Genomic DNA, 22,225 nt, shown 5'->3' on the forward strand with positions numbered 1-22,225 from the left:
GACGGGCGTCAGGGAGGAACCGCTGTGGACGAGCCCGCTGGCAGCACGGAAGCCTTTCGCTGCAGGACGCGTTCTGTTTTTTTGCGGGAACCTAAGCTCCAAGAGGGAGAACCGTTCACTTCTGTCCTTCAGCGCCCAGTACAGCTCCCGGCAGGTGCTCAGTGAACATGTGCTCAGTGCTGAATGAGTGAATGAAGGACCTGTGAATGAATGATCCACCTGCCACCCAAAGCTCTGGGACGTCACCCACGTGAGATTCAGACCTGCGCAGAGACCGTCCCCCGGGCCTCACCGCCCCCGCCCACCCTCGAGGGGCCCTCCCAGCTGCTGCGCCGGCGGGTTCCGCACGCTCAAAACACAGGACTAGGAAAGAAAACTCCCGAAGCATCCCCTTCACAAAAATAAACCGCTCTTCCCGAAGAGGCCTCCTCCCCAGTCCTCAGGGAGGAAGAGAAACCAGAGGCTTCCAGACAGGCCCTGCAGGAAACAGCTGCCACTTCCTTTTCTAACAAGTCTCCCGTTCTGAAAACTACTGGCCGTTTTACAGTTTCTAAAGTGAATTTCCCGTCCCTGAAACTACTGTGTTGCCTGCATACAACCGTCTGTCACCCAGAAGGCCGTCATAAGCAGGTACTTCTTTTTCTTTTCTTTTCTTTTCTTTTTTTTTTTTTTGGACAAGGAGTCTCGCTCTGTTGCCCAAGCTGGAGTGCAGTGGTGTGATCTCGGTTCACTGCAACCTCCACCTCCGGGGTTCAAGCAATTCTTCTGCCTCAGGCTCCCAAGTAGCTGGGACTACAGGTTCATGTCACCACTGCTGGCTAATTTTTGTATTTTTAGTAGAGATGGGATTTCACCATGCTGCCTAGGATGGTCTCAATCTCTTGACCTCGTGATCCACGTGCCTTGGCCTCCCAAAGTGCTGGGATTACAGAGGAGAGCCATTTTTTTTTTTTCTTTTTAGACAGGGTCTCCTTCTGTCTCCTAGGCTGTGATCACAACTCACTGCAGCCTCAACCGCCTGGGCTCAAGCAATCCTCCCACTTCAGCCTCCTGAGAAGCTGGGACTACAGGTGCGAGACACCACACCGGGCTTTTTTGAAAAAGTTTTTTTATAGAGACAGGGTCTTACTTTGTTGCCCAGACTGGTCTCTAACTCCTGGCCTCAAGCAATCCTCCTGCCTCAGCCTCTGAAAGTGCCGGGAGCACAACGTGAGCCCCACACCTGGCCATAAGCTGTCAACCTTAACATCTTCTTAAAAAGTGGTCATCTTGGCTGGCGCGGTGGCTCATGCCTGTAATCCCACACTTTGGGAGGCCGAGGCAGGTGGATCACCTGAGGTCAGGAGTTCAAGACCAGCCTGGCCAACATGGAGAAACCACATCTCTACTAAAAATACAAAAATTAGCCTGGTGTGGTGGTGCATGCCTGTAATCCCAGCTACTTGGGAGGCTGAAGCAGGAGAATCCTTGAACCCAGGAGGTGGGGGCTGCCGTGAGCCAAAATTGCGCCATTGCACTTCAGCCTAGGCAACAAGAGTAAAACTCTGTCTAAAAAAAAAAAAAAAGTAGTCTTCTACTTGGGAGGTTGAGGTGGGAGGATCGTTGGAGCCCTGGAGGTGGAGGTTGCAGTGAGATCACACCACTGCACTCCAGCCTAGGTAACAGAGTGAGACCCGAGACCCTGTTGCCAAAAAAAAAAAAAAAAAAAAAAAAGGGATTCTTGCGGAAGCTCTTGTTCTCCTGTGTGGATGAAGATTCCAGAATCTATGCTCATAGAAAGTTGTGCTGGGGGCAAAGTGTGAGAAATGAAAGAAGGCTTGGTAGACAGGTCTTCCTGTCCAGCTCGGGGAGGAAGCTGCCACATGGGCTGAGCTTGCTCAGGCCTCAGGCACCCACACAGTGGTGGGAATCTGAGAATCACTGTGATGAGAGGCTTCCTGTTTGCCCACCCAAGAACGGATGGTTCTTGGAGAGGAACAGCCAGTTGGCAGAACTGCACTGGCTCAGCCTGCACAAAGCTGTGATTTATTTATAGTAAGCAGCCCTGAGGCCTTTGCGAGGTCTGGCAGGTCACTGTGCCTGGGCAAGCAGAGCCAGCATCACGTGCCAGACTCCTTTGGCCTGATAGACGCCTCCTCCCCCAGGCATAGGGTGGGAGGGGTCTCCCAGGGGAAGCTTGGCAGGTCAGACGGTGCCGCTGGAGAGCACAGTGGGGTGATTATTATTATTTAACACTTACTTCACAAGCCCAATATGCTAGCTGCTTCATGCTGATTGGCTTTTTGCTTTAGAAATCTGGCTAAGAGTCCTGAATTAAATAGCTGTATTAACAATAATTCCTTTCAGCAAAAAGGGCAATAGGAGGGTTAGCTCAGGATAGCCTAGACAGGGTATTCACTTGTCACAAGCGAAGAGCACAGCTTGGTCTATCAGTGTGGACTGCAGAGGTGAATCATTTAGGGAGCCCTGACTGCTGGCTCCCGGGGCTCCCGACAAGGCTCACTGCAACCTGTCCTTTTCATACTGAATTTGATTTCAGATGTTTGGAAAAGAGTCTTTTCTTCACGTACATGGCTTAAGATACTTTCATTCAGCATCAAGCTGTGCAGCTCAGAAACCCAGATAAATGGCATCTGAGTTTCCTGCAAAATCCCAGGGCAAATTTTAATACAAACCAACCAACTGCCCCCTGTCTGATTTCTGCTGCTCCCTGCCGCCACTCCCCACCAAGTAAACCGCCTCCAGCCACTGTGTCAACTCAGTGAAGGCCTGCAGGTTAGGATAACAAGAGTGTTAATGAAGACTAAACCTTTTATTTATTTATTTTTTTTTTTAGACATGCCATCATAGTCACTGCAGTCTTGGACTCCTGGGCTCAAGCGATCCTCCCACCTCTGCCTCCAACCCACTCTACCTGGCTTATATTCTTACTTTTGTTTTTTGAAGAGATGGTGTCTTGCTTTGTTGCCCAGGCTGGTCTCAAACTCCTGGGCTCAAGCTGTCCTCCCACCTCAGCCTCCCAAAGTGCTGGGATTACAGGCATGAGTCACTGCACCAGCAAATGGTCTTTCTTTTAGAGATAAATATTGAAGCATTTACAAATGCAGTGATGTAATATGTATACAATTTGCTTCAAAATGACCCAGGAGTGGAGGGAAGTGAATGAGGACAGGCCATGACTTGGTAGTTGTTGACTCAGGGTGATACGCACATGTGGGTGAGTTGTGACGTTCTCTCTACTTTCGTGTTTGCTAATGTCATTAATAAAAAGTTAGACACTGTCCTCTGGAGTCTGACTGCCTGTTGATTACCAGCAGGGCAGTCTTTGACGAGACCCCCTCTGTATCATTTATTCATCTCTCAAATGGGAATCATTCATACACAGTAATTACTGTCACAGTTACCACAGCTGCGTAACAACCCTAAAACACAGTAGCTGAAAACAATGACAGCATTTGTTTTGTCGTGAATCTGCAACTTGGCCATGACAAAGTAGGGATAGCTTGCCTCAGCCCCACTCATTGCGCCCTCCCCAGGAAAGCTCAAAGGCAGGGTCTGGAACCTTCTGAGGGCTTACTTAGGTAGGCAGCTGAGGCCAGCTGTTGGCAGAGGGCTCAGTAGGAACGCCAGCAGCAACACACACACACACACACACGGGTGTCTCCCGTGTGGCCTGGGCTTCCTCACAACATGGAGGAAGCTCTAGTTCCAAGAGGGGCCTTTCCAGAGAGTAGGACGCTGCTCAAGACGCAGCCTTGGGAGTCCCATGCCATCTGCTGCCCTCTGTTGGCCAGGGCAGGCCCAAGCCCCCATAATGGTTACGGAGAAGCAGCACAGATAGGGGTGTCTTCATGGGAACAGAAGGTCCTGGAAGACACATGGGATCAGAACTACTGCTGTGGCCATTTTGAGAAAACACAACCTGCCACCCCCAACAACTCCAGGTGGTCCACGCCCATCCACTGTCCCCACACCCCGCAGCTGCGCTCCCTGAGAGGCCAGACTCCGCACCCTCAGGGTGGCGGGGACGCCAGTGGGTCATGAAATCATTTCAGAGGCTTTTAAGCAGCAGTTCTGGTTTTTGTTTTGTAAACTAAAGAAACACGGAAACTATGAGCCTGCCCTGCTGACTTCCAGGCTGGAAGGCACGCTGTACCCCGCTAACCGGAGTTGGGCAGGAGTCAGTCTGGGCGGGGCAGCCAGGGCAAAGGGTCTGACTGTGGCTGGTGGAAGCTGAATGCATCCCTGGCGTCTGAGCCGCAGCCCCTCCTGCAGTCTGGGCCGCTCAAGTCCATCTGGCAAGTTCATCGCCTCTCCCACTCGCAAACTTCCTACCTGACACTTGGGTTTGGTTTGTTTTGATTAAAGTGCAGAGCATGGGCTTACAGAGGTCCCCTCCCAGCGCCCGGCTGTGCGTCCTCGGGCGGGTTACTTACCGTCTCTGTGCTGAGCTCCTTCGCCTGAAAGGAGACCTCCTCCTTAGGTCACTGGGAGAAGCGATGGGACACCCATCGCACGACGACGAGGCGCAGAGCTTGGTGCTCGCCGGGTGTGCTCGGAGAGGCGGCCCCGCGCTTGCTGGGAGGTGGGTTTCACCGAAGCTGCCCCGGCGCTCCCCGCACCCGCGCCAGCCGCCCTCCCGCGGCTTCCCGCCCCACCCGCCCCCTGCAGCGTCGCGAGCGCCTGCCTCGTCCCCACCCACCCCCGCGTGGATTCATTCCTTCACACCGTCCAGCGCGCTCTGCGATTCTGCCATTACCCTGCCCGACTCAGGCCCTCCCGCGCCCCCGCCAGCCCCGCCGGGTCCCCGCACGCACGGACCCGGAGGAGAACAGGAGCGCGAGCGAAGCGGCTGCCAAGTGAGTGCGCAGGAACCGCGGACGCCGAGCCAGGGTCGGGAGGCCGCAGCCGGGGCCGGTGGGGTCCGCGGCGGGGCGGGGCCGGGGGAGGGGTCGGCGGGGCGAGGGCCGGCAGGGGGCGCGCGCGGGCCCGGGCGGGGCCGCACCTGTCCTGCGGCTGGGGAGGGCGCCGGGGCCCGGGAGCAGCTGCGCGCCCCGCCCCGCGGGCTCCTCCCCGCCGCCGCGGCCCCCCGGTTGCTGCCCCGATGCGCTGCGCCCGGAGCCGGGGCCGAGTCGCTGCCGCAGCTGTTGGGGCGCCTGGGCCAGGAGACCCCGCCGTCGCCCGCGCCCCTCCCAGACCCCGCCGGCCGCATGGAGCCCCCGGAGAGCGCCGGCCCCGGAGGTGAGTTCAGCCCCAGCCCCCGGGACCCCCAAGCGGCGCCTCCCCGCAGCCCCTCCCGACAGGGCCCACCTTCCCGCTGCCGGAGCCGCCGAGAGCCCTTTGGCAGGTGGGGGGCGGGGGCCTGTCCGGCGGGCCAGGGACACCTCCCGGGAGCGGTCCCCGCGCAGGCTGGGGGCGCACAGGCCGGGTCTCCGCCCCCTTGTTCTCTGCGCTCGCGGCCTGGGTGCATTCGACGTTGGGTGGCCCGGAGTTTCGTCCCGAGCCCCCTCCCAGCCGAGCCAGCCGGGGCCCCGGGGAGGGGGAGGGGCGTTCCGGGGCTGGAGTTTGGGGTCCCTGTCGGCGGGGCGTGGGGGTGACACTGGCCGGTCGCTAGCTCGTCCGCTTTGTTCACCCAGAGGCGAGTCTCGGGGGCGAGGGCCGGAGACTGCGGGCAGGGACACTGCCGGGGCGCGGGGCATGCAGGGGCGCAGCCCGCCTCGGGGCTCCCGAGCTGCGGGAGTGGCTGTTCCGGGCGCGGCCCCGGCGCACGCTCATCGGGGAGGGTCGGTGCGCCTGGACCGCTCGCTGCCCTGACGGTGGAGGCCTCAGTGCAGGACCTTGGAGCCGGTAATGGGAAGAAACGTTCACAACCCCCTTCCCAATCAGCCTTTTCCAAAAGGGCTCTCGGGGTTCCACTGGCCTAGGTCGCAACTTGGATGCAAACTGCAGACTCCTCACCTGCCTGGCAAGGCCCACCACCTCCTGATTTCCCAGAGGTCCCATTCCACGGAGCCAGCAGGTGCCGGGGGCACTGGCCAGCCTGCGCTCTGTAACTGCACGGGAACCTCAGTCCCCAGCCACACACAGTGGCCGCCTCTGGAGCCCGAAGGCCTGTCCCCGGGAGAAACAGGTCCGCCCACCCGGTGTATCTGCAGTCCAAGGTCAAGGATGATGTCCTGGACATGCCCGAGGGCTGGTGGGCTTGGGTTTTGTTTTGTCATTTGTAGGAGGGACCAGAGCTCCTTCTTAAGGCTGACAGTAGCAGCACTGTGGGCATGGGAAGCCTGGAGGTTGGGGCGTGAGGGTTTGGGGGTCGCAGCTGTGACCACCTGTGAACTGTGAGAATAGGTGTGGACGAAGCAGTTAGGACCCTCTGAGCCTCAATTTCCAAGTCCGTCAGTGGAGACAGCTCCGCATCCCCGCAGGGCTGTGGAAGCCCAAGGCTCTGGGAGAGGAGGTTAGTACCTTTTCTCTCCTCCTTTGAGAAAAAGGAGGATTTCCCAGAAGCTTAAAGGCAGAGAAAGTGGGTTCCATTTCTGAGCCCATCACTCACTGGCTGGGGGCTTCGGGTCACTAAAGTGCACACGTATTTACTGACGAGGTGGCGGCTCTGTGTAGGGGACTTAGTGGGAAGACGGTGCCCGGTCATCTGAGAGCTCATGCTCTTGACACCAGCGCCCACTTCCTTAACTGCGAAGGGGCCACTGATGACTACTTTGTGGGGCCTCATGAGGTCACATGATGGTGACTGTAACTGTCATCTTTTATCACTTACTTTTGAAAACCTTACAAAAGTAGCGAGAGCAGCACGACGAAGCCCCATGTGCCACATCCCAGCCCCCAGGCCCACAACCTACTCTCCAGAATACCACCAACCTCCCTTCATTGGTAGTGTGAACCAAATCTACACATACTATTTCATTGATAAGGAATTCAGAAATATCTGTAAAATATTTCTATAAAGCATTACTAAAACACCGTTTTTGCACCTAGATGAATTAACGATTTCTTAATATCAAATGTACAGAACACGGAGGTGCAGGTGCAGGTTTGCACAGGAGTGTGACGTGTGCCCTCCCTGAGGGCCCCACCTGGAAGCCAGCGCTGTAACCCACCCCAACTCAGTCAGCCCGCAGGCCCACAGGGAGAAAGAGAGGGACCCTAAGGAGGCTGAGAGTCTAGACAGGGCCACCTCAGCATCCCTGAAATGCTCTGGGGGCCCAAGTCCAGGGACAAGCATCCTGGGGGATGGGGTGCAGGTGGCCCCTGCGTCTGCGAGCGTCTCTTCTTCCCTGCAGCCAGTTTATGATATTCATTCATTCACTCACTTCATTAGTTCACTCGTCCATGCAGTGGTGTGTGCCAAGGGCCTCCTCAATGCTCTGGGCAGGGCCCTGGGCACACAGCAAGGAACAGGATTTGGGCCAAGTTTTCCAGTTAAGAATGTACTGGAAAATAGGTCGGCAGCAGAGCACAGGGCATCAGCAGTCAGCCCTCAGGGAAGCCTGGGGGGCTGGGCTGAGGCACCCCAATGCCTGGCTCCCTAACTGGGGTGCTGCTTCAGTGCCCACTCAGCCCAGGCCCTGGCAGCCCTGCAGGGGGATGGGTCCCCCTTGATAGGGGCTGTGCTGGGTGAGGACCAGAACATTGCTGTGACCCCACACCTTGGGGTCCTTCCTGGGGCATCAGCAACAGCTGCTTGCCTCTGCCCTGGCCCTGGAAACCCTGGGGCTGCCAGCACCCGGCCCCCATGCCTGCCTGGCACCGAGCCTCTGGTCCCCATGCCTGCCTGGCACCGAGCCTCTGGTCCCCACCCTGGGAAAAGCAGCAGGGTTCGCCCATGAGGAATTTGTTTCTTCTTCCCACAAGAGCTTGTTGAGAGGGTGTCAGACAGACCCTGGTAATTGCTACCACAGCTACTCACTAACCGTGGGCTCCCTGACTCACCCTCATCTATTTATTGCACACCTACTGTGTGCTAGGTCCCAGGAATGTAGCCATGAACTAGATACAAGCTGCTTCAGTCCCATCCTGCTCTGGGGCTGAGCCTGGGGCTCCATGGGCCAACTCACAGTGTACATGTGTATCATTTCCCCCCAGCTTTGCCTGTCAGCTCCAGCCAAGAGCAAGTTTTGTTTCCACTGAGGACTGTTTTTAAACAGGTATTATTCATATATAAAGTTCATCCTTCTAAAGTGTACAGCTCACTGTTTTAGTCTATTCCCAAAGTTGTGTGGCCATCACTGTATCTTCATTACCCCCCAAGAAAACCCGTACCCATTCTCCCCTTCTCCCCTGCCCCCCAGCCTCTGACAATCACTGATCTAACTTCTGTGCACGTGCCTATTCGGTACATTTCGTAAGCATGGACTCAGGCAGGATCTGTCCTTCTGCGCCTGGCTTCTTTCACTGGAGTGAGGTGTTCACGCTCGTCCACCTGGTGTCCCGTGTCAGGGCTGCACTCCTGGGACTGAATCACACTCCTCGGTACACACAGACCACATTCCACATATCCACCGATCCACTGAGGGACATTTAGTTTCCACTTTTGGCTACTGTGAATCACGCTGCTACGGACATGCATGTATGGGTTAGGGGCGCCACCCTCCCTCAGAGTCAGAAATCCACATACAACTTTTGACTCCCCGAGAGCTTAACTGCTAATAACCTACTACTGACCAGAGCTTTCCTGATACAGTCAACTAACACATATTTGCTGCATGTAATACACAGTAGGTTCGATCATTTGAGGAACCACTAAGAGCTTTACAGGAGCCACGCACCTGTCAAGATCCATCCTGCCCCTCCTGGGGCTCAGGCCGTGTATGTCGCTGGCATCACATTCTTCTGGCCAAAAACTTAGCGTCCTGAGAGCAAAGGGTTACATCTTCACATTTGCCTTCCCCGAAGCCTCGACACAGACCCAGAGTTTACAGAATAAAGACGAAGCCACTGTCAAAGGGAGATGGAGAAGGGTCAGACTAGGTACCCGCTGGCTTCAAATGCTCACAGGACTGAATCCCATCAACGCCAAGATGCCGTCAGCTACAGGTGCGTTGCTGTCTCAGGAATGTGAAAATATGAAAAGATTTTTTTTTGAGTCGCATTCTGTCGCCCAGCAGCTCACGGCAACCTCCGCCTCCCGGGTTCAAGTGTTTCTCCTGCATCAGCCTCCCGAGTAGCTGGGACTACAGGCAAGCACCACCACACCCAGCTAATTTTTTTTTTTTTTTTTTTTTGAGACAGAGTCTCGCTCCGTTGCCAGGCGCCAGGCTGAAGTGCAGTGGTGCGATCTCAGCTCACTGCAACCTCCGCCTCCCGGGTTCAAACAATTCTCCTGCCTCCAGTAGCTGGGACTAGAGGTGCACGCCACCATGCCAAGCTAATTTTTTGTATTTTTAGTAGAGATGAGGTTTCACCATGTTGGCCAGGACGGTCTCGATCTCTTGACCTCGTTATCCACCCGCCTTGGCCTCACAAAGTGCTGGGATTACAGGCCTGAGCCACCACACCCAGCCCACACCCTGCTAATTTTTGTATTTTTAGTAGAGATGGGGTTTTGAATGTTGGCCCAGGCTAGTCTTGAACTCCTGAACTCGAGTGATCCACCCGCCTCGGCCTTCAAAAGGGCTGGGGTTACAGGTGAGTCGCTGTGCCCAGCCTGAAAAGATACTTCTTAGAGTCAGTCCAACAGGCCTGCTGTGCGCTCTACAGGGCTAGAGCTTTGTCCAGGGGTGACTGTGGCCCTTAGGACCCCAGGATCTATAGAGGACTTGGGCATTCCCATGCCCCTCCCTAGAGCAAGATGGGGAAGGGGCCTGCGGTATGGCTGAGGTCCTGCTTGGGGCCCCCAGCTCAGCACAAGCAGAGGGCACCCAGCATAAGTGGAGGATGGCGGGGGCAGTGCCTGCAGACTTACCTCCCACTGGACTGTGCCCTCGCCGGCCTCATCATAAAAATGCAGGTAGCCACTTTCCCACTCAGCTCAGACCCCTTCAGCAGCTTCTCCCAGCCCACTGAGTCAAGTCCTGAGAGCGTCCACACAGCCTGCACACACGCTTGCCGGCCTCTGTGCACATTAGGCTGATACCAGGCCTTCTCCCCCATGTCACATGGCTCCCTCCCACCTCCAGGCTCCTCCTCTGAATCTTGGCAGAGCATTCTCCCTAAAATGTGAACACAGTCCCGCACTGCCCCTGGCACTGACTGCCCCTCAGAAGGGCAGGAATCATCTGTTTTGTCTATGCCACGTCCCCAGAACAGCGGGCGATTCGGAAGTCTCGGTGGAGTGAATGAATGAGTGCCTTTTAGAGTGCCTTGGTCTAGATGACGGCCCTGCCCAGCGAGAGGGTGGCTACAGGTGGAGACCCCTCCTCTGTCCCACCTTCCTTCAGTGATCCACTCTGCCTCCAGCCCCCTGCCCCCAACCCAGGTCAGGACCCAGGGAACCTAAGCCAGCAAGTCGGAGGTTTTCCTCTCCCTCTCCTGGGCCCCAGCCAGGAAGGGGCTGGCAGGTAACAGCTGAGAGCTCCAGCTGGGTCCATGGCCCCTCCCTGTGCCGTGTGCTGGGGACAGATGCTGAGCTACTCTGTGCCTCAGCTTCCTCCTCTCAACTGCAAAGCTCAGCGTCTTCCCATGTAGCTGGGAGTTAGGGCGAGTGAGAATGGGGTTAGTAAACACAGAATGTCGGGACTATACTAGAAAACCATGAGCCGCTGTCTTGTCTTAAGACAGGGCTTCTCTTTGTCACTCAGGCTCGAATGTAGGGGCAGGATCACAGCTCACTGCATTCTCTACCTCCTGGGTTTCCAGCCGTCCTCCTGCCACAGCCTCCCGAGTAGCTGTGAGACAGGTGTCCACCACCACACCCAGCTGTCATTAACCCAGAACCACCAGCCCCACCCTGCCTCTGAGAGTGCTGTCCCCCTGAGATTCTCTGCAGAACTGCTCTTGCCCCACGTTTCCTTGATATCGGGGCGCTGTCAGAAAGGAGGTGGTGGGAGGCCAGGGTGGAGGATCGCTTGAACCCAGGAGTTCAAGACCAGCCTGGGCAACATTGCAAAATCCTGTCTCTACCAAAAAAAAAGTTTTAATTAGCCAGGAGTGGTGGTCCAGCTACTCAGGAGGCTGAGGTGGGAGGACAGCCTGAGCCCAGGAGGTCAAGGCTGCAGTGAGCTATGGTTGTGCCACTGCACTCCAGCCTGGGCAACAGACTGAGACCCTGTCTCTTAATGTAAGAGAGGCCAGGCACAGTGGCTCACACTTGTAATCCCAGCACTTTGGGAGACCGAGGTAGGCGGATCACCTGAGGTCAGGAGTTCGAGATCAGCCTGATCAGCATGGTGAAACCCCATCTCTACTAAAAATACAAAATTAGCCAGGTGTGGTGCTGCATACCTGTAATCCCAGTTACTAGGGAGGCTGAGGCAGGAGAATCACTTGGACCCAGGAGGCAGAGTTTGCAGTGAGCCAAGACTGCGCCATTGCGCTCCAGCCTGGACAACAAGAAAAAAAAAAGGAGGGTGCCCCTCAGGACAGGAGGGGCAGAGGTGGAGCTCCTGCTCTGGGAGAGGGTGCCATGGAGGACGTGCCTGTCCTATAAACTGGGGAGGTAAGAGCCCCTATGGCCTTCCTCAGCTGGGGATCCTAAAGCAGGGCCTCCTGGCCAGTGACTCACACCCTGCACCTTGGTTCCCGACTCCTACCTGCTCGCAGGGCTCTGGGCCAGCCATGCCATAGGGACAGCACCTGCTCCGTCTTGGACCTGGCAGGTCTGGGGCCCCTGTCACACCCTCCTGAGACTCAAGGCTGGGACAGAGACACACCCTCTGCAGACTCATTGTTCAAGGGTCAGCTGTGCGTGCGTGGCCACCACTCTGAGTTGTGTGGAAGCATTCTGAAATCGTGACCATGGCTCAGGCCAGCAGGACATGAGCACACTGTGGGGGTGGGGGTGGGCCCTGGGGCTGCAGCTACACCGTCCCTTGAGGAAGGGTCCAAGGGCCAGGTTGGGTCTCCTGGGGGTGTCCCCTCCTCTGGACGCCCCCTCAGCGCTACGGAGAGTGGTTCAAGCAGGCTTCTTCTGGCTGACGTCTGGGAAGTCCCCCTGTTCACAGCCTCAGAAGAGAGTCTGCATCTGACCCTCTGTCTCTTGTGCCCTGTGGGTGGGCAGGTATCCCTGCTGAGCTTGGGGGTGGGCCAGGACCCCAGTAACTTAACCCCTCCAGGATGCTCAGAAACCTCATTGCAGATGCCAGTGGAGAGGTGAAAACCAGCCTGCCCAGCCCCCAGGTCTGAAATGGGCCATGCGATGCGATGACACAGCACTCAGGGCTTCTCAGACAGGAGCCGGGTGGGCCACAGAGAATCATCTCACAGCCGGTGGGGACCAATGATCTCACTGGTCAGGCTGCGGGGCTGCCACCCAGGCAGAGCCTGACACTCAGCTCACTGCCAGGTCACCTGCCACAGCCGCACTGCCAGTTCCCATGCCACTGGGGACCTCCCAGCCCTGCACCGGTGCTCCTGACTCAGAGGCCAGGCACCTGAGGCTCCCTCGGCTTCGCTGGGGAGGACTGGGGGTGCGGATGCTCCAGACCCACTAGGGCCACCTGGCAGTATCCAGGCTGCTGGCTAGTGCCATAGGAGGGCAGGCCCACCCTTCACAGGCAGCTGTTTGCGGCTCCCGCAGGGAGACCCTCATGGAAGCAGCTGCTCCCCTGGCTTCAAGCACACCCAGCTATGATCAGTGCTCACCACTGGGGGCTGCTAAAAATACCCGACAGGGTCCTCAGGGTGCCGCTGGCAGGAGTGGGAGGGCCTTTGTCCATCTGACAAGTGCGCTGAGCACCCATTCAGGTGGGGGGTGCTGGCATCCCTGGAAGGCCCCTGTGTCTCCCCTGCAGGGTCCAGGCTTTGTCTCTCCCCTAAGAGATGGACCTGCAGGGGCTAGAGCCACAGGGCATCGAGCACTCAGGGACAGGCCTGACTCTGGCTGCCTGTGGCAAGTGAGGTGCCCACTGGGACGATGTGGATGAGAGGATGAGCAGCTGGGAGGGCTTGGGGAGGGGCTGAGGGGATCTGGAGGGATGGACACAAGAGGCTTTGCAGCCGAGGGGCCTCCTGCTCTCATCTGACAAAACAATTGTTAACTATAAAAAAGGAACAGTTAGGCCGGGCGCGGTGGCTCATGCCTGTAACCAAGACCAGCCTGACCAACATGGCGAAACCCCATCTCTACTAAAAATATAAAAATTAGCCTGGTGTGGTGTTGGGCGCCTGTAATCCCAGCTACTTGGGAGGCGGAGGCAGAAGAATTGCTTAAACCCGAGAGACGGAGGCTGCAGTGAGCTGAGGCCGCACCACTGCACTCCAGCCTGGGTGACAGAGCAAGACATCGTCTCAAAAAAAAAAGAAACAGTTGGGCTGGGTGCAGGGGCTCATGCCTGTAATCCCAGCACTTTGAGAGGCAGAGGCAGGTGGATCACAAGGTCAGGAGTTCAAGACCAGCCTGACTAACATGGTGAAACCCCATCTCCACTAAAAATACAAAAAAAATTAGCTGGATGTGGTGGTGCGCACCCGTAATCCCAGCTACTCGGGAGGCTGACGCAGGAGAAGAGCTTGAACCCGGGAGGCAGAGACTGCAGTGAGCTGCGATCACGCCACTGCACTCCAGCCTGGCGACAGAGCGAGACTGTGTCTCAAAAAAAGAAAAAAAAAAATGCATGGGGAAAACCTGGAATATTTGCCCAACTGTGAGGTGTGGCCGATGGCTAAGGGCGACAGAACGGCAGGCCTGCCTGTTCCCCCTGGCTTTTAACTTTCATTTACTGAGAATGCATTATTTTGAATTCATACACAACAACATAGGGTTTTAAAAGGAGAAGTCAGTCCACAGTGGAGAGGGGTGGGAGCGAGAGGCTGGGCATGGAAATCCAGTGGCAAGCCTTCGGGGGACCTGGATTCAGCCAGAGACCAGAGGCCAGGATGGTGCTGGGAGGCAGCCACGCAGGCCTTGTGGAACTTGCCGTGGCACGGCCTGCATGGTGCTGCCCTCCCCGGTGCTTGGGTGCCAAGGGTGATCTGGACCTCAGATTCCTTGTTCACCGGGGAGGCCAGGGCCCAAGGGGAAGGGGCAGCCAGCCTCCTTGAAGCCCCCTCAAGCTCTTGCCTGGGGTTTCAGCATGAGACCACAAGCCCAGCCATCCCGTCACCCGCTGGTCATTGCCCAGAGCTTCAAAGAACGGATGTACCATGTCCTCACACCCAGTCCTGCGTCCTGGGGGGAAGTGGGAGCCCTCTGGGTCTCGAGATGACGCCCTTTGTCTTTGGATGCAGAGATCGTTAAGGAGGCTGAGGTGCCACAGGCCGCACTGGGTGTCCCAGCCCACGGGACAGGGGACAGTGGCCACACACCTGTGGAGGAGGAGGTGGGGGGCATCCCAATACCAGCCCCAGGGCTTCTGCAGGTCACGGAGAGGAGGCGTAAGTACTGCTCCCCTGCCCAGCGCACTCTGTTGGGACCGTGTAAGCTCCCCCAGGAGATGAGGGGCTCTGAGCAGCCTTACAGGAGGGCCTGAGGACTGACCGTACCCGCTCTGCCCTCAGAGCCTCTGAGAAGCCTTGTGGGAGGACCTGAGAGCTGACCATACCCTCTCTGCCCTCTAGACCCCCAGGGCTCTGAGCAGCCTTACAGGAGGGCCTGAGGGCTGACCGTACCCTCTCTGCCCTCTAGACCCCCAGGGCTCTGAGCAGCCTTACAGGAGGGCCTGAGGGCTGACCGTACCCTCTCTGTCCTCTAGACCCCCAGGGCTCTGAGCAGCCTTACAGGAGGGCCTGAGGGCTGACCGTACCCTCTCTGCCCTCTAGACCCCCAGGGCTCTGAGCAGCCTTACAGGAGGGCCTGAGGGCTGACCGTACCCTCTCTGCCCTCTAGACCCCCAGGGCTCTGAGCAGCCTTACAGGAGGGCCTGAGGGCTGACCGTACCCTCTCTGCCCTCTAGACCCCCAGGGCTCTGAGCAGCCTTACAGGAGGGCCTGAGGGCTGACCGTACCCTCTCTGCCCTCTAGACCCCCAGGGCTCTGAGCAGCCTTACAGGAGGGCCTGAGGGCTGACCGTACCCTCTCTGCCCTCTAGACCCCCAGGGCTCTGAGCAGCCTTACAGGAGGGCCTGAGGGCTGACCGTACCCTCTCTGCCCTCTAGACCCCCAGGGCTCTGAGCAGCCTTACAGGAGGGCCTGAGGGCTGACCGTACCCTCTCTGCCCTCTAGACCCCCAGGGCTCTGAGCAGCCTTACAGGAGGGCCTGAGGGCTGACTGTACCCTCTCTGCCCTCTAGACCCCCAGGGCTCTGAGCAGCCTTACAGGAGGGCCTGAGGGCTGACCGTACCCTCTCTGCCCTCAGAGCCTCTGAGCAGTGTCTCCTCTCTGGAGGTCCACTTTGACCTCCTGGACCTCACTGAACTGACCGACATGTCCGACCAGGAGCTGGCCGAGGTCTTCGCTGACTCAGACGACGAGAACCTCAACACTGAGTCTCCGGCAGGTGAGGCCGGCGTCAGAGCTGAGGGGTGTGTGGGGAGCCGAGGCCCCCTGGGAAGTCCCGGGCTGACGCACGTGTGTTTTAGCAGAAGTCCATCACCACTTCACCATGCTGCTACTGCCCAACTAGAAGCTGCTTAAAACGTTACTTTTTAGCCGAGTCGGGCAGATCACGAGGTCAGGAGTTCAAGCCTGGTCACTGTGGTGAAACCCAGTCTCTACTAAAAAAACACAAGCCAAGCGTGGTGGCATGCGTCTGTACTCCCAGCTCCTCGGGAGGCCGAGGCAGAAGAATCACTTGAACCTGGGAGACAAGAGGTTGCCGTGAGCTGAGATTGTGCCGCTGCACTCCAGCCTGGGCGACAGAGCAAGACTCTGTCACACTGAGTCCCCTTCCCATATCCCCCCAGGCCTCCCAGCCACACTGAGCCCCCTTCCCACACACCTGCCCAGAGCTCCCAGCCACACTGAGCCCCCTTCTTGCATCCCCCCGCCAAGGTCTGCACCCGCTGCCCCGGGCCGGCTGCCTGCGCTCCCCTTCCTGGACGAGGACGAGGGCTGAGCAGAACCGTGAGAAGCAGACCCTAGGCGACCCCGAGCGGCAGGCTGCGGTCCTGGACACGTTTCTCACTGTGGACAGGCCCCAGGAGGACTAGGCCATCTCTGCCTGCCCTCTAGCTGCTGCAGGGCTGGGGTCAGAACACCACCGCGATGGCAGATCTGGGCAGTCCTGACCCAGCAGACACACTGCGCCCTCCCACGAGGTTCCAGCCGTCACGTCCTGACACAGCGAGTCGAGGTTGGAGGCGCTCCGGAGGAGGCTCCCTGCCAACCCCGAGGCCTGCCTTGTCTGCTGGGCACAGGTCGTAGCCTCGCTTGGAGACCAGCGGCTTTCCTGGGGGACACATGGGGCCCCTGGATGCCTCTGGGGGCCCCAGCACAAGCACAGCCCAGTGGCCTTAAGTCCAGCTCATTCCTGGGCCCCAAATCAGGAAGACAGCATCGTGGAGTCACTGCCAGGCACGCAGTGAGGAGTGGAGCGGACCACGGCGGCCTTGGGGTGAGGGGGACCTAGGCCTGTGAGAGCCACTCCAGGAATTCCTGGGTGTGCTCCACCCTCCACGTTTTCCCTGCTACCCAGCTCAGAAGCCAGAAGTGGGTTTGGCTAATGGGACACTGTGCTGTCCAGCAAAGCACATGGAGGAGCGGCCCCAAAATTCCCATCTTGTTTCCACCTTGCCCCTTCTTCTACCCGACAGAGCCGCTGTCTCACCAGGGTCCCCGCCCCATGTCTCAGCTCCGACACCTGCATCTGCTTCTCCTGGTCCCTGCGTGAAGCCACGTCCATCCCTCCTTAGCTCAGAACACCAAATATCACCAGACTGCCTCGGAAACTTGGCGACACCTCCCGAATGCTCTCAGGGTGGGGTTCACCCTCTCCCTGTCCTGCACCCACTACGAGGCCACATCCTCGTCTATGCTCACATCCCATTGCCCGGATACATGGCCTGCCCACGGCCCTTAAACTTGCTGGGCAGGTCTGGGGCCCATGGGACCCCAGGGGTCTATGTCCAGGGAGCAGCAGGGGAGGCTGACAGGCCCTCCTTCCTCTACTCTGGGGGTGTCTGGGGACCCCAGCTCATGCCCTCCCAATGGTCACATGCTGATGGTCACAAAATAGGCTTCTTGCTCGACAGCAAGTCAAAGAATGAGTTTAATGAGTTTAACATTAAAGTGTAAGCTTGCTCTCCATCCCCAAGCCAACCTGCCCCGCCCGTTTCCCACGAGCACAGTTCTGGGGAAGGAAAACGGGCCCTTGGCCTTGTCGGCAGAGCTTCTGGAGATACCAGGCATGCCCTGAGCTCCTCCTGTGTAGGGGGCTCTTTCTGCGGTACCTGCCCCCACTTCTGAGCCGCTCCCTGCCCCTCAGCACTGCTCTGCCATCCGGTTCCTCCCTCAGCCAGGTCTCCACCCCGGTTTCCAGGAACAGAGCCCAGCAGCTCTCTCTCTCAGTCCCGTAAAGTAGGCTTGCGCCCCTGGCCACACCTCCCCCCACCAGGGTCTTCCATCTTCTTGCTGACGTTCCACAGAGCTCATTTACAAACAGTGGGATTAAAACATCACTGCAGGTTTGACGGCCTGGCTGCAGTCTCTTCCTTTCCAACACCAGAGTGCACGAGGTGCCTGCTGAGGGGCGTGGGCTGAGCTGCCCTGGCCCTGATCATTCCCCAGCGGCCGGAGTCCGAGGGCTCTGCCGTGCTGTGCTCACTTGGGTCACATCTGGGGGCGAGGTTGTACGAACAACAGAAGGGATGACTCAGGGAGTAAGTCCTGCCCCACGTGCACCGTGAAGGTGGCCCAGGCAGGGGAGTCGCTCTCGGCACACTCATGTCCCAGCGGCCACTAGCACTGGTCACGGGGACGCACCAGATGAGGCCAGAACTCCTACCCACTGTCATTACTCATGGAGTGAGATGCCATGGAGCCCGGCCAGGGGTGACCTGCTTTCTGCCAGGCCCGCGGGGCTCTGTGTGCTTTCATGCTGGGCTCTGAGAAATCTGGACCCCCCACATGTGAAAATTTTCAGCCAGGTGTGAACCAGAAACAGCCCCGGTCAGTGCCGCACCTTCCCCAGAGACGGCCCCGGTCAGTGCTCTACCTTCGGGGAAGGGTGCACAGCTGCTACCAGGTGCAGGCATTCCACCCCATCCCACCTTCCCTTCTGGCAGAGGCAGGGAGGCGGGCAGGCTGACAAATAGAGGGGCTGAAGGCTCATGTCCCCGAGGGGTGCAGAGTGCCACAGCACAGACCACAGGGCCCAGAGGCATCACACCGCTTGGGTGATGGTGCTTCTCCACACAGGTGCAGCTGAGCCACCCCGACAGGCAGGTGAGGGCAAACTGTGGGTCACACTCAGGACAGGTGGGAAAAGACCGTGGAAAATGGGTGTGTCGGATTCGGGGAGTAGGGACTAACTTGAGAAGGACACAGGTGGGAAGGCTGGGGGGACGGCACGTGGCAGCCCTAACAAGGTGAGGGCAGAGGCAGGCGCCGAGAAGACAGCTCTGGAGGGATTCCTGTGCCTCCCACATGCAGGTTATCGTGAAGGGCCGCAGGCACGTGCAGCTGCCTGGGAGGTGACAAAACGGATGCCCAGGCTCTCCCAGGGGTGTCGGAGGGAACCACAGTGGGGCCAGGGCCGTGACCTTCCACAACCCCGTGACCACCCTGCATCCTGGAGGCCCCGCCAGATGCTGCGATGTCACGGGGCCTGCTGGGGTTGAGGGAGCACGCCTGCCTCCATCTGAGGGACCAAGACCCAGCCCCATCCAGGCCCCAAGCGGCTCAGCCGCTCTGGGTCTGGTGGAGGCCATGATGAAGGCTGAGTGCTGGGGAGGTTTTGAGCTCCATGACGTGCCCTTTGCAAACAGCGGAAGTTGAACATGCTCATCCCAGCTGGAAATTATATTTTTAAGGCTCCAAGACAAAAGTCACGAGCAATTTACAAAACGTACTATGAAGTCCCAGTGCGGTCTGGCCTAGGCCAAGAGAGAGTCTGAGAACAAACTATGCCCGGCGCAGCCAGCAGGGCCACCTCCTCCTGCCACTCACCAGGACATCTGCAAAAGGGTGTCTCCCCAGTTCCCATCCCAGGTCACCCAGACAGGCATCCGCCCCCCGGAAGGCAGTGGTCGAGGCTGACACTGCACAGCCCTGCTGCTGCTAACCCCAGTGAGTCCTGGAGTCAGGTCGTGTCCTGGAGAAAGCACACGGGCATCCTCACTGAGTCCCCCACACCCCAGATAAGAAAAAGCAAAGCCTCCCTCAGTTAAAGTTTGGTGCCTCCTGAGGCACCAAAGGGCCTGGAGCTCAAAGCCCAGAAAGGGGCTTCCTTTTATTAGGAGCCACCCAGCCCCGGGAAAAGGGTTCATGAACAGGCACCAGGGCCAGAGGTGGCCGCATGCTGAGGCCTCACAACGGCCTCTCCACAAACACCCCTGAGCCAGCCAGGGCCCTGCAGAGCTTCCCTTCCAGAACTCCAACAAAGAGGTCACAGGAGCAGAAGCTGATGATGCAGTCGTAAGTTCAGACACATCTGCAGTTAAAGCGTCTCCACCCCAAGGATAGGTGCCAGGTTTGCTAAGCAACTCACATCCCTCCCACGCAGAGCAGGGCTGCCACAGGGCCCAGATGCAGGCAGAGGTGGGGGTTGCCCAGGCATGGAACCTCACGTATGGAGCCCCACAGTTCCACCATCCTCCCTCAGCCACGCACCTGTGGGTGGAGTGGGCTTTCCCTCTGAAGGACAGATCAGCAGATGAGCTTCTACCCATCCAAACAGCTGCTTAAGAAACCTGACTTTCCCTTGACAACTGGCTGGCGTTCTTCTGAATTCTACCAAACCGAGAGGGTTTCTGTGCTGGGCCCAGACTCCTCTGAGTGACTTTATGACCACATCAACACTCCTCCACAGAGGCAGGCCCCAGGAAGGTTCAGTGTCTCCAGATGCCCCATCAAGCCCCTCCTGAAGCTACACTCAGGGTTCACAGACAGGCACCACGCCTTCCTCAGCACCACGGGAGAGCCCTGCTCCCCTCCCTCTAACCCGGGACCCAACTGTCCTCTAGCAGCAGGGCCCAGGGACTCAGGGCAGCCCCTCTGTCCACTCCCACTCCCTGCATGTGGGCTCAGAGCACCCTCATCTAAAACACCAGTTTGCAGCTGTCACGTTTTAATTTGTTTTTGGTGAGCTTCTGCAGCTGCTTTGCAAAGGTCCCAGGTAATCGGAGTCACCTGACCTCCACCAGCGGCTACAAAGAGCTCCCCTGCACCGGCTGCTCTACGTCTCCCTCCTCCTGTCCCCGGTTCCAGCCCTTCGGCCCCGCGGGTAGGGACGTGTCCTCCTCCAGGCCACCCGTGCCCTCCACAAACTCCTCGTAGGTGGACTTCTCCGCGAAGGGCCAGGGGCCCAACAGCTCCACCATGTCTGCCTTCTCCAGGAGCCGCTGGCCCACCTGGAAACAATGGCCCACTTGTCAGACAGCAAGAGCTGAGCAAGCCCAAGGATAGGTGTGGCCTGAATGTGACCCAACATGGGACCCACGACGCAGTCATCTGGGCAGAGGCCACACTAACCTTCTCCACATGCTCCCGGCACCGTGTCAGCAGGTCCAGGGTGTGCTTGTAGGCGGCGCTGATGAGGCGCCGGACCTCCTCATCGATGAGCTGGGCAGTTGCCTCGCTGTATGGCTTCTCCACCGGGGCCTTGCCTTGTTGGGGAAAGTCGAAGGACACCTGGCCCAGCTTCTCACTCATCCCAAACTGCACAATCTAGAAGTATGGAACCCGGGGTGAGCCCGGCCCGACACAGTTGCCTGCAGCCCCCGCCAGGGGATGCCCACGCTTTACCTGAGCATAGGCGCTCTGGGTGACCTTCCTCAGGGCATCGTCAGCCCCCGCAGTGACCTGCCCGAAGCACAGCTGCTCAGCCACCCTGCCCCGAGCATCATGCACATGCCATCGAAGAGCTGCTCCCTCGGCAAGTACTGCGCATAGCCCAGCCCCTTGCCCCGGGGGATGATGGACGCCTGCAGGAGAGGACACGCGCCCTCGTCACCCCACGTTCCCGAGGCAGGTACTGCGCACGGCCGAGCCCCCTGCCCAGGGGATGATGGACACCTGCAGGAGACGATACACGCCCCCGTCACCCCAAACACAGTCCCCACTTCCTCCAGGAGCCACCCTGGAGCAGCCAGGTCCACGTGACCCTGGCTCTGACTGCAGGTCCTTTTACTGGAACATGAGAGGAGACAGCCTGATCCAGGCCCCCAGACACCCTAGGGATGCCCCAAGAAGTGCACCCGCCTCTGGGAGCTTCACATGGAAACCGCCTCTACTCTGCCTACCCTGCAGAGGCTCTGGCGGGGCCCAAGAGCTGCACGCAAGCTCAGGAGTGAGGCGAGCTGAACGCTGAGGCTGCCGCCTGGAGTCACTTGCCGAAGCCCCATTTGGAACCCACTGCTCTGCCTTCCCACCCCGAATGGATCTTCTGACAAGTTCTAGAGCAGCACATTCCTTAAAACGTTATAGGGCCACCTCCTGAAGGTCCCACGGCCGCAAGACCCCGGGTTGGCCCAGAGATACCAGGCGCAAGCCTGCAGGGTGGACTCACTCGGGGCGCGGCGGGGGGACACCAACCTTCAGCAGGGGGTCCGCATGCTCCAGGAACCAGCCCACCACTGCGTGTCCGGCCTCGTGGTAGGCCACAGTTATCTTTTCCCTGGGCTGCAGGACCTGGGTCTTCTTCTCAAGGCCTAGACATCACATTCCCAGGTGAGTCAGGCGGGGCAGGAGTAGGTGGCTGGGAAACGAGGCCACTCCCTCTGCACCCAGCCAGGATCCCCAGGCCCATCTATACCAGACAGCAGAAGCCAAGCCCCTGTTCCCACTGCCTTCTGCTTTGCAGTGAAACCCACCAACCATACACCTCACACGGAAGACTTAAAACAGGCCCAAGCTGGAGTGCAAGACCAGAGTTCAAGATCAGCCTGCGCAACACAGCAAAACCCCGTCTCTACTAAAAATACAAAAATTAGCTGGGTGTGGTGGCGCACGCCAGTAGCCCCAGCTCTCATGAGGCTGAGGCAGGAGAATCGCTTGAACCCAGGAGGTGGAGGTTGCA

General features: G+C 58.4%; 2 protein-coding genes across 19 annotated transcripts in view; one reads left to right on the forward strand and one right to left on the reverse strand.

Moving 5' to 3' along the window:
• Window positions 1–22,225, reverse strand: part of GAS8 (growth arrest specific 8) — an 81,788-nt gene that overhangs the window by 26,119 nt on the left and 33,444 nt on the right. For 12 of the 13 annotated variants that reach the window (XM_064369900.1, XM_064369902.1, XM_064369901.1 and 9 more), the window contains 3 exons: window positions 21,742–21,857; window positions 20,953–21,009; window positions 20,680–20,874 (listed from right to left, as the gene is read on the reverse strand). In XM_064369900.1, coding sequence (XP_064225970.1) covers window positions 20,680–20,874; window positions 20,953–21,009; window positions 21,742–21,857 — 368 coding nt within the window. The remainder of the gene's footprint in view (window positions 1–20,679; window positions 20,875–20,952; window positions 21,010–21,741; window positions 21,858–22,225) is intronic. The other variant, XM_064369899.1, reaches the window with a different exon arrangement.
• On the forward strand, window positions 29–17,575 carry DBNDD1 (dysbindin domain containing 1). 6 transcript variants are annotated; one of them, XM_064369912.1, is made up of 5 exons: window positions 5,840–8,162; window positions 8,734–9,051; window positions 14,341–14,487; window positions 15,407–15,547; window positions 16,042–17,575. In XM_064369912.1, exons 2-5 carry the CDS (start codon window positions 8,826–8,828, stop codon window positions 16,197–16,199), a joined length of 672 nt encoding a protein of 223 aa, XP_064225982.1. In that variant the 5' UTR covers window positions 5,840–8,162; window positions 8,734–8,825; the 3' UTR covers window positions 16,200–17,575. The 6 variants fall into 6 exon arrangements, with proteins under 6 accessions (XP_064225985.1, XP_012321417.2, XP_064225982.1 ...); XM_064369914.1 differs by having other exon boundaries at window positions 8,911–9,051; XM_064369913.1 differs by having other exon boundaries at window positions 5,840–6,457; window positions 8,101–9,051.

Source organism: Aotus nancymaae, unplaced genomic scaffold (genome assembly GCF_030222135.1).
Source record: "Aotus nancymaae isolate 86718 unplaced genomic scaffold, 86718_ANA_hifiasm-v0.15.2.pri h1tg000095l, whole genome shotgun sequence".
Taxonomy (NCBI): domain Eukaryota; kingdom Metazoa; phylum Chordata; class Mammalia; order Primates; family Aotidae; genus Aotus; species Aotus nancymaae.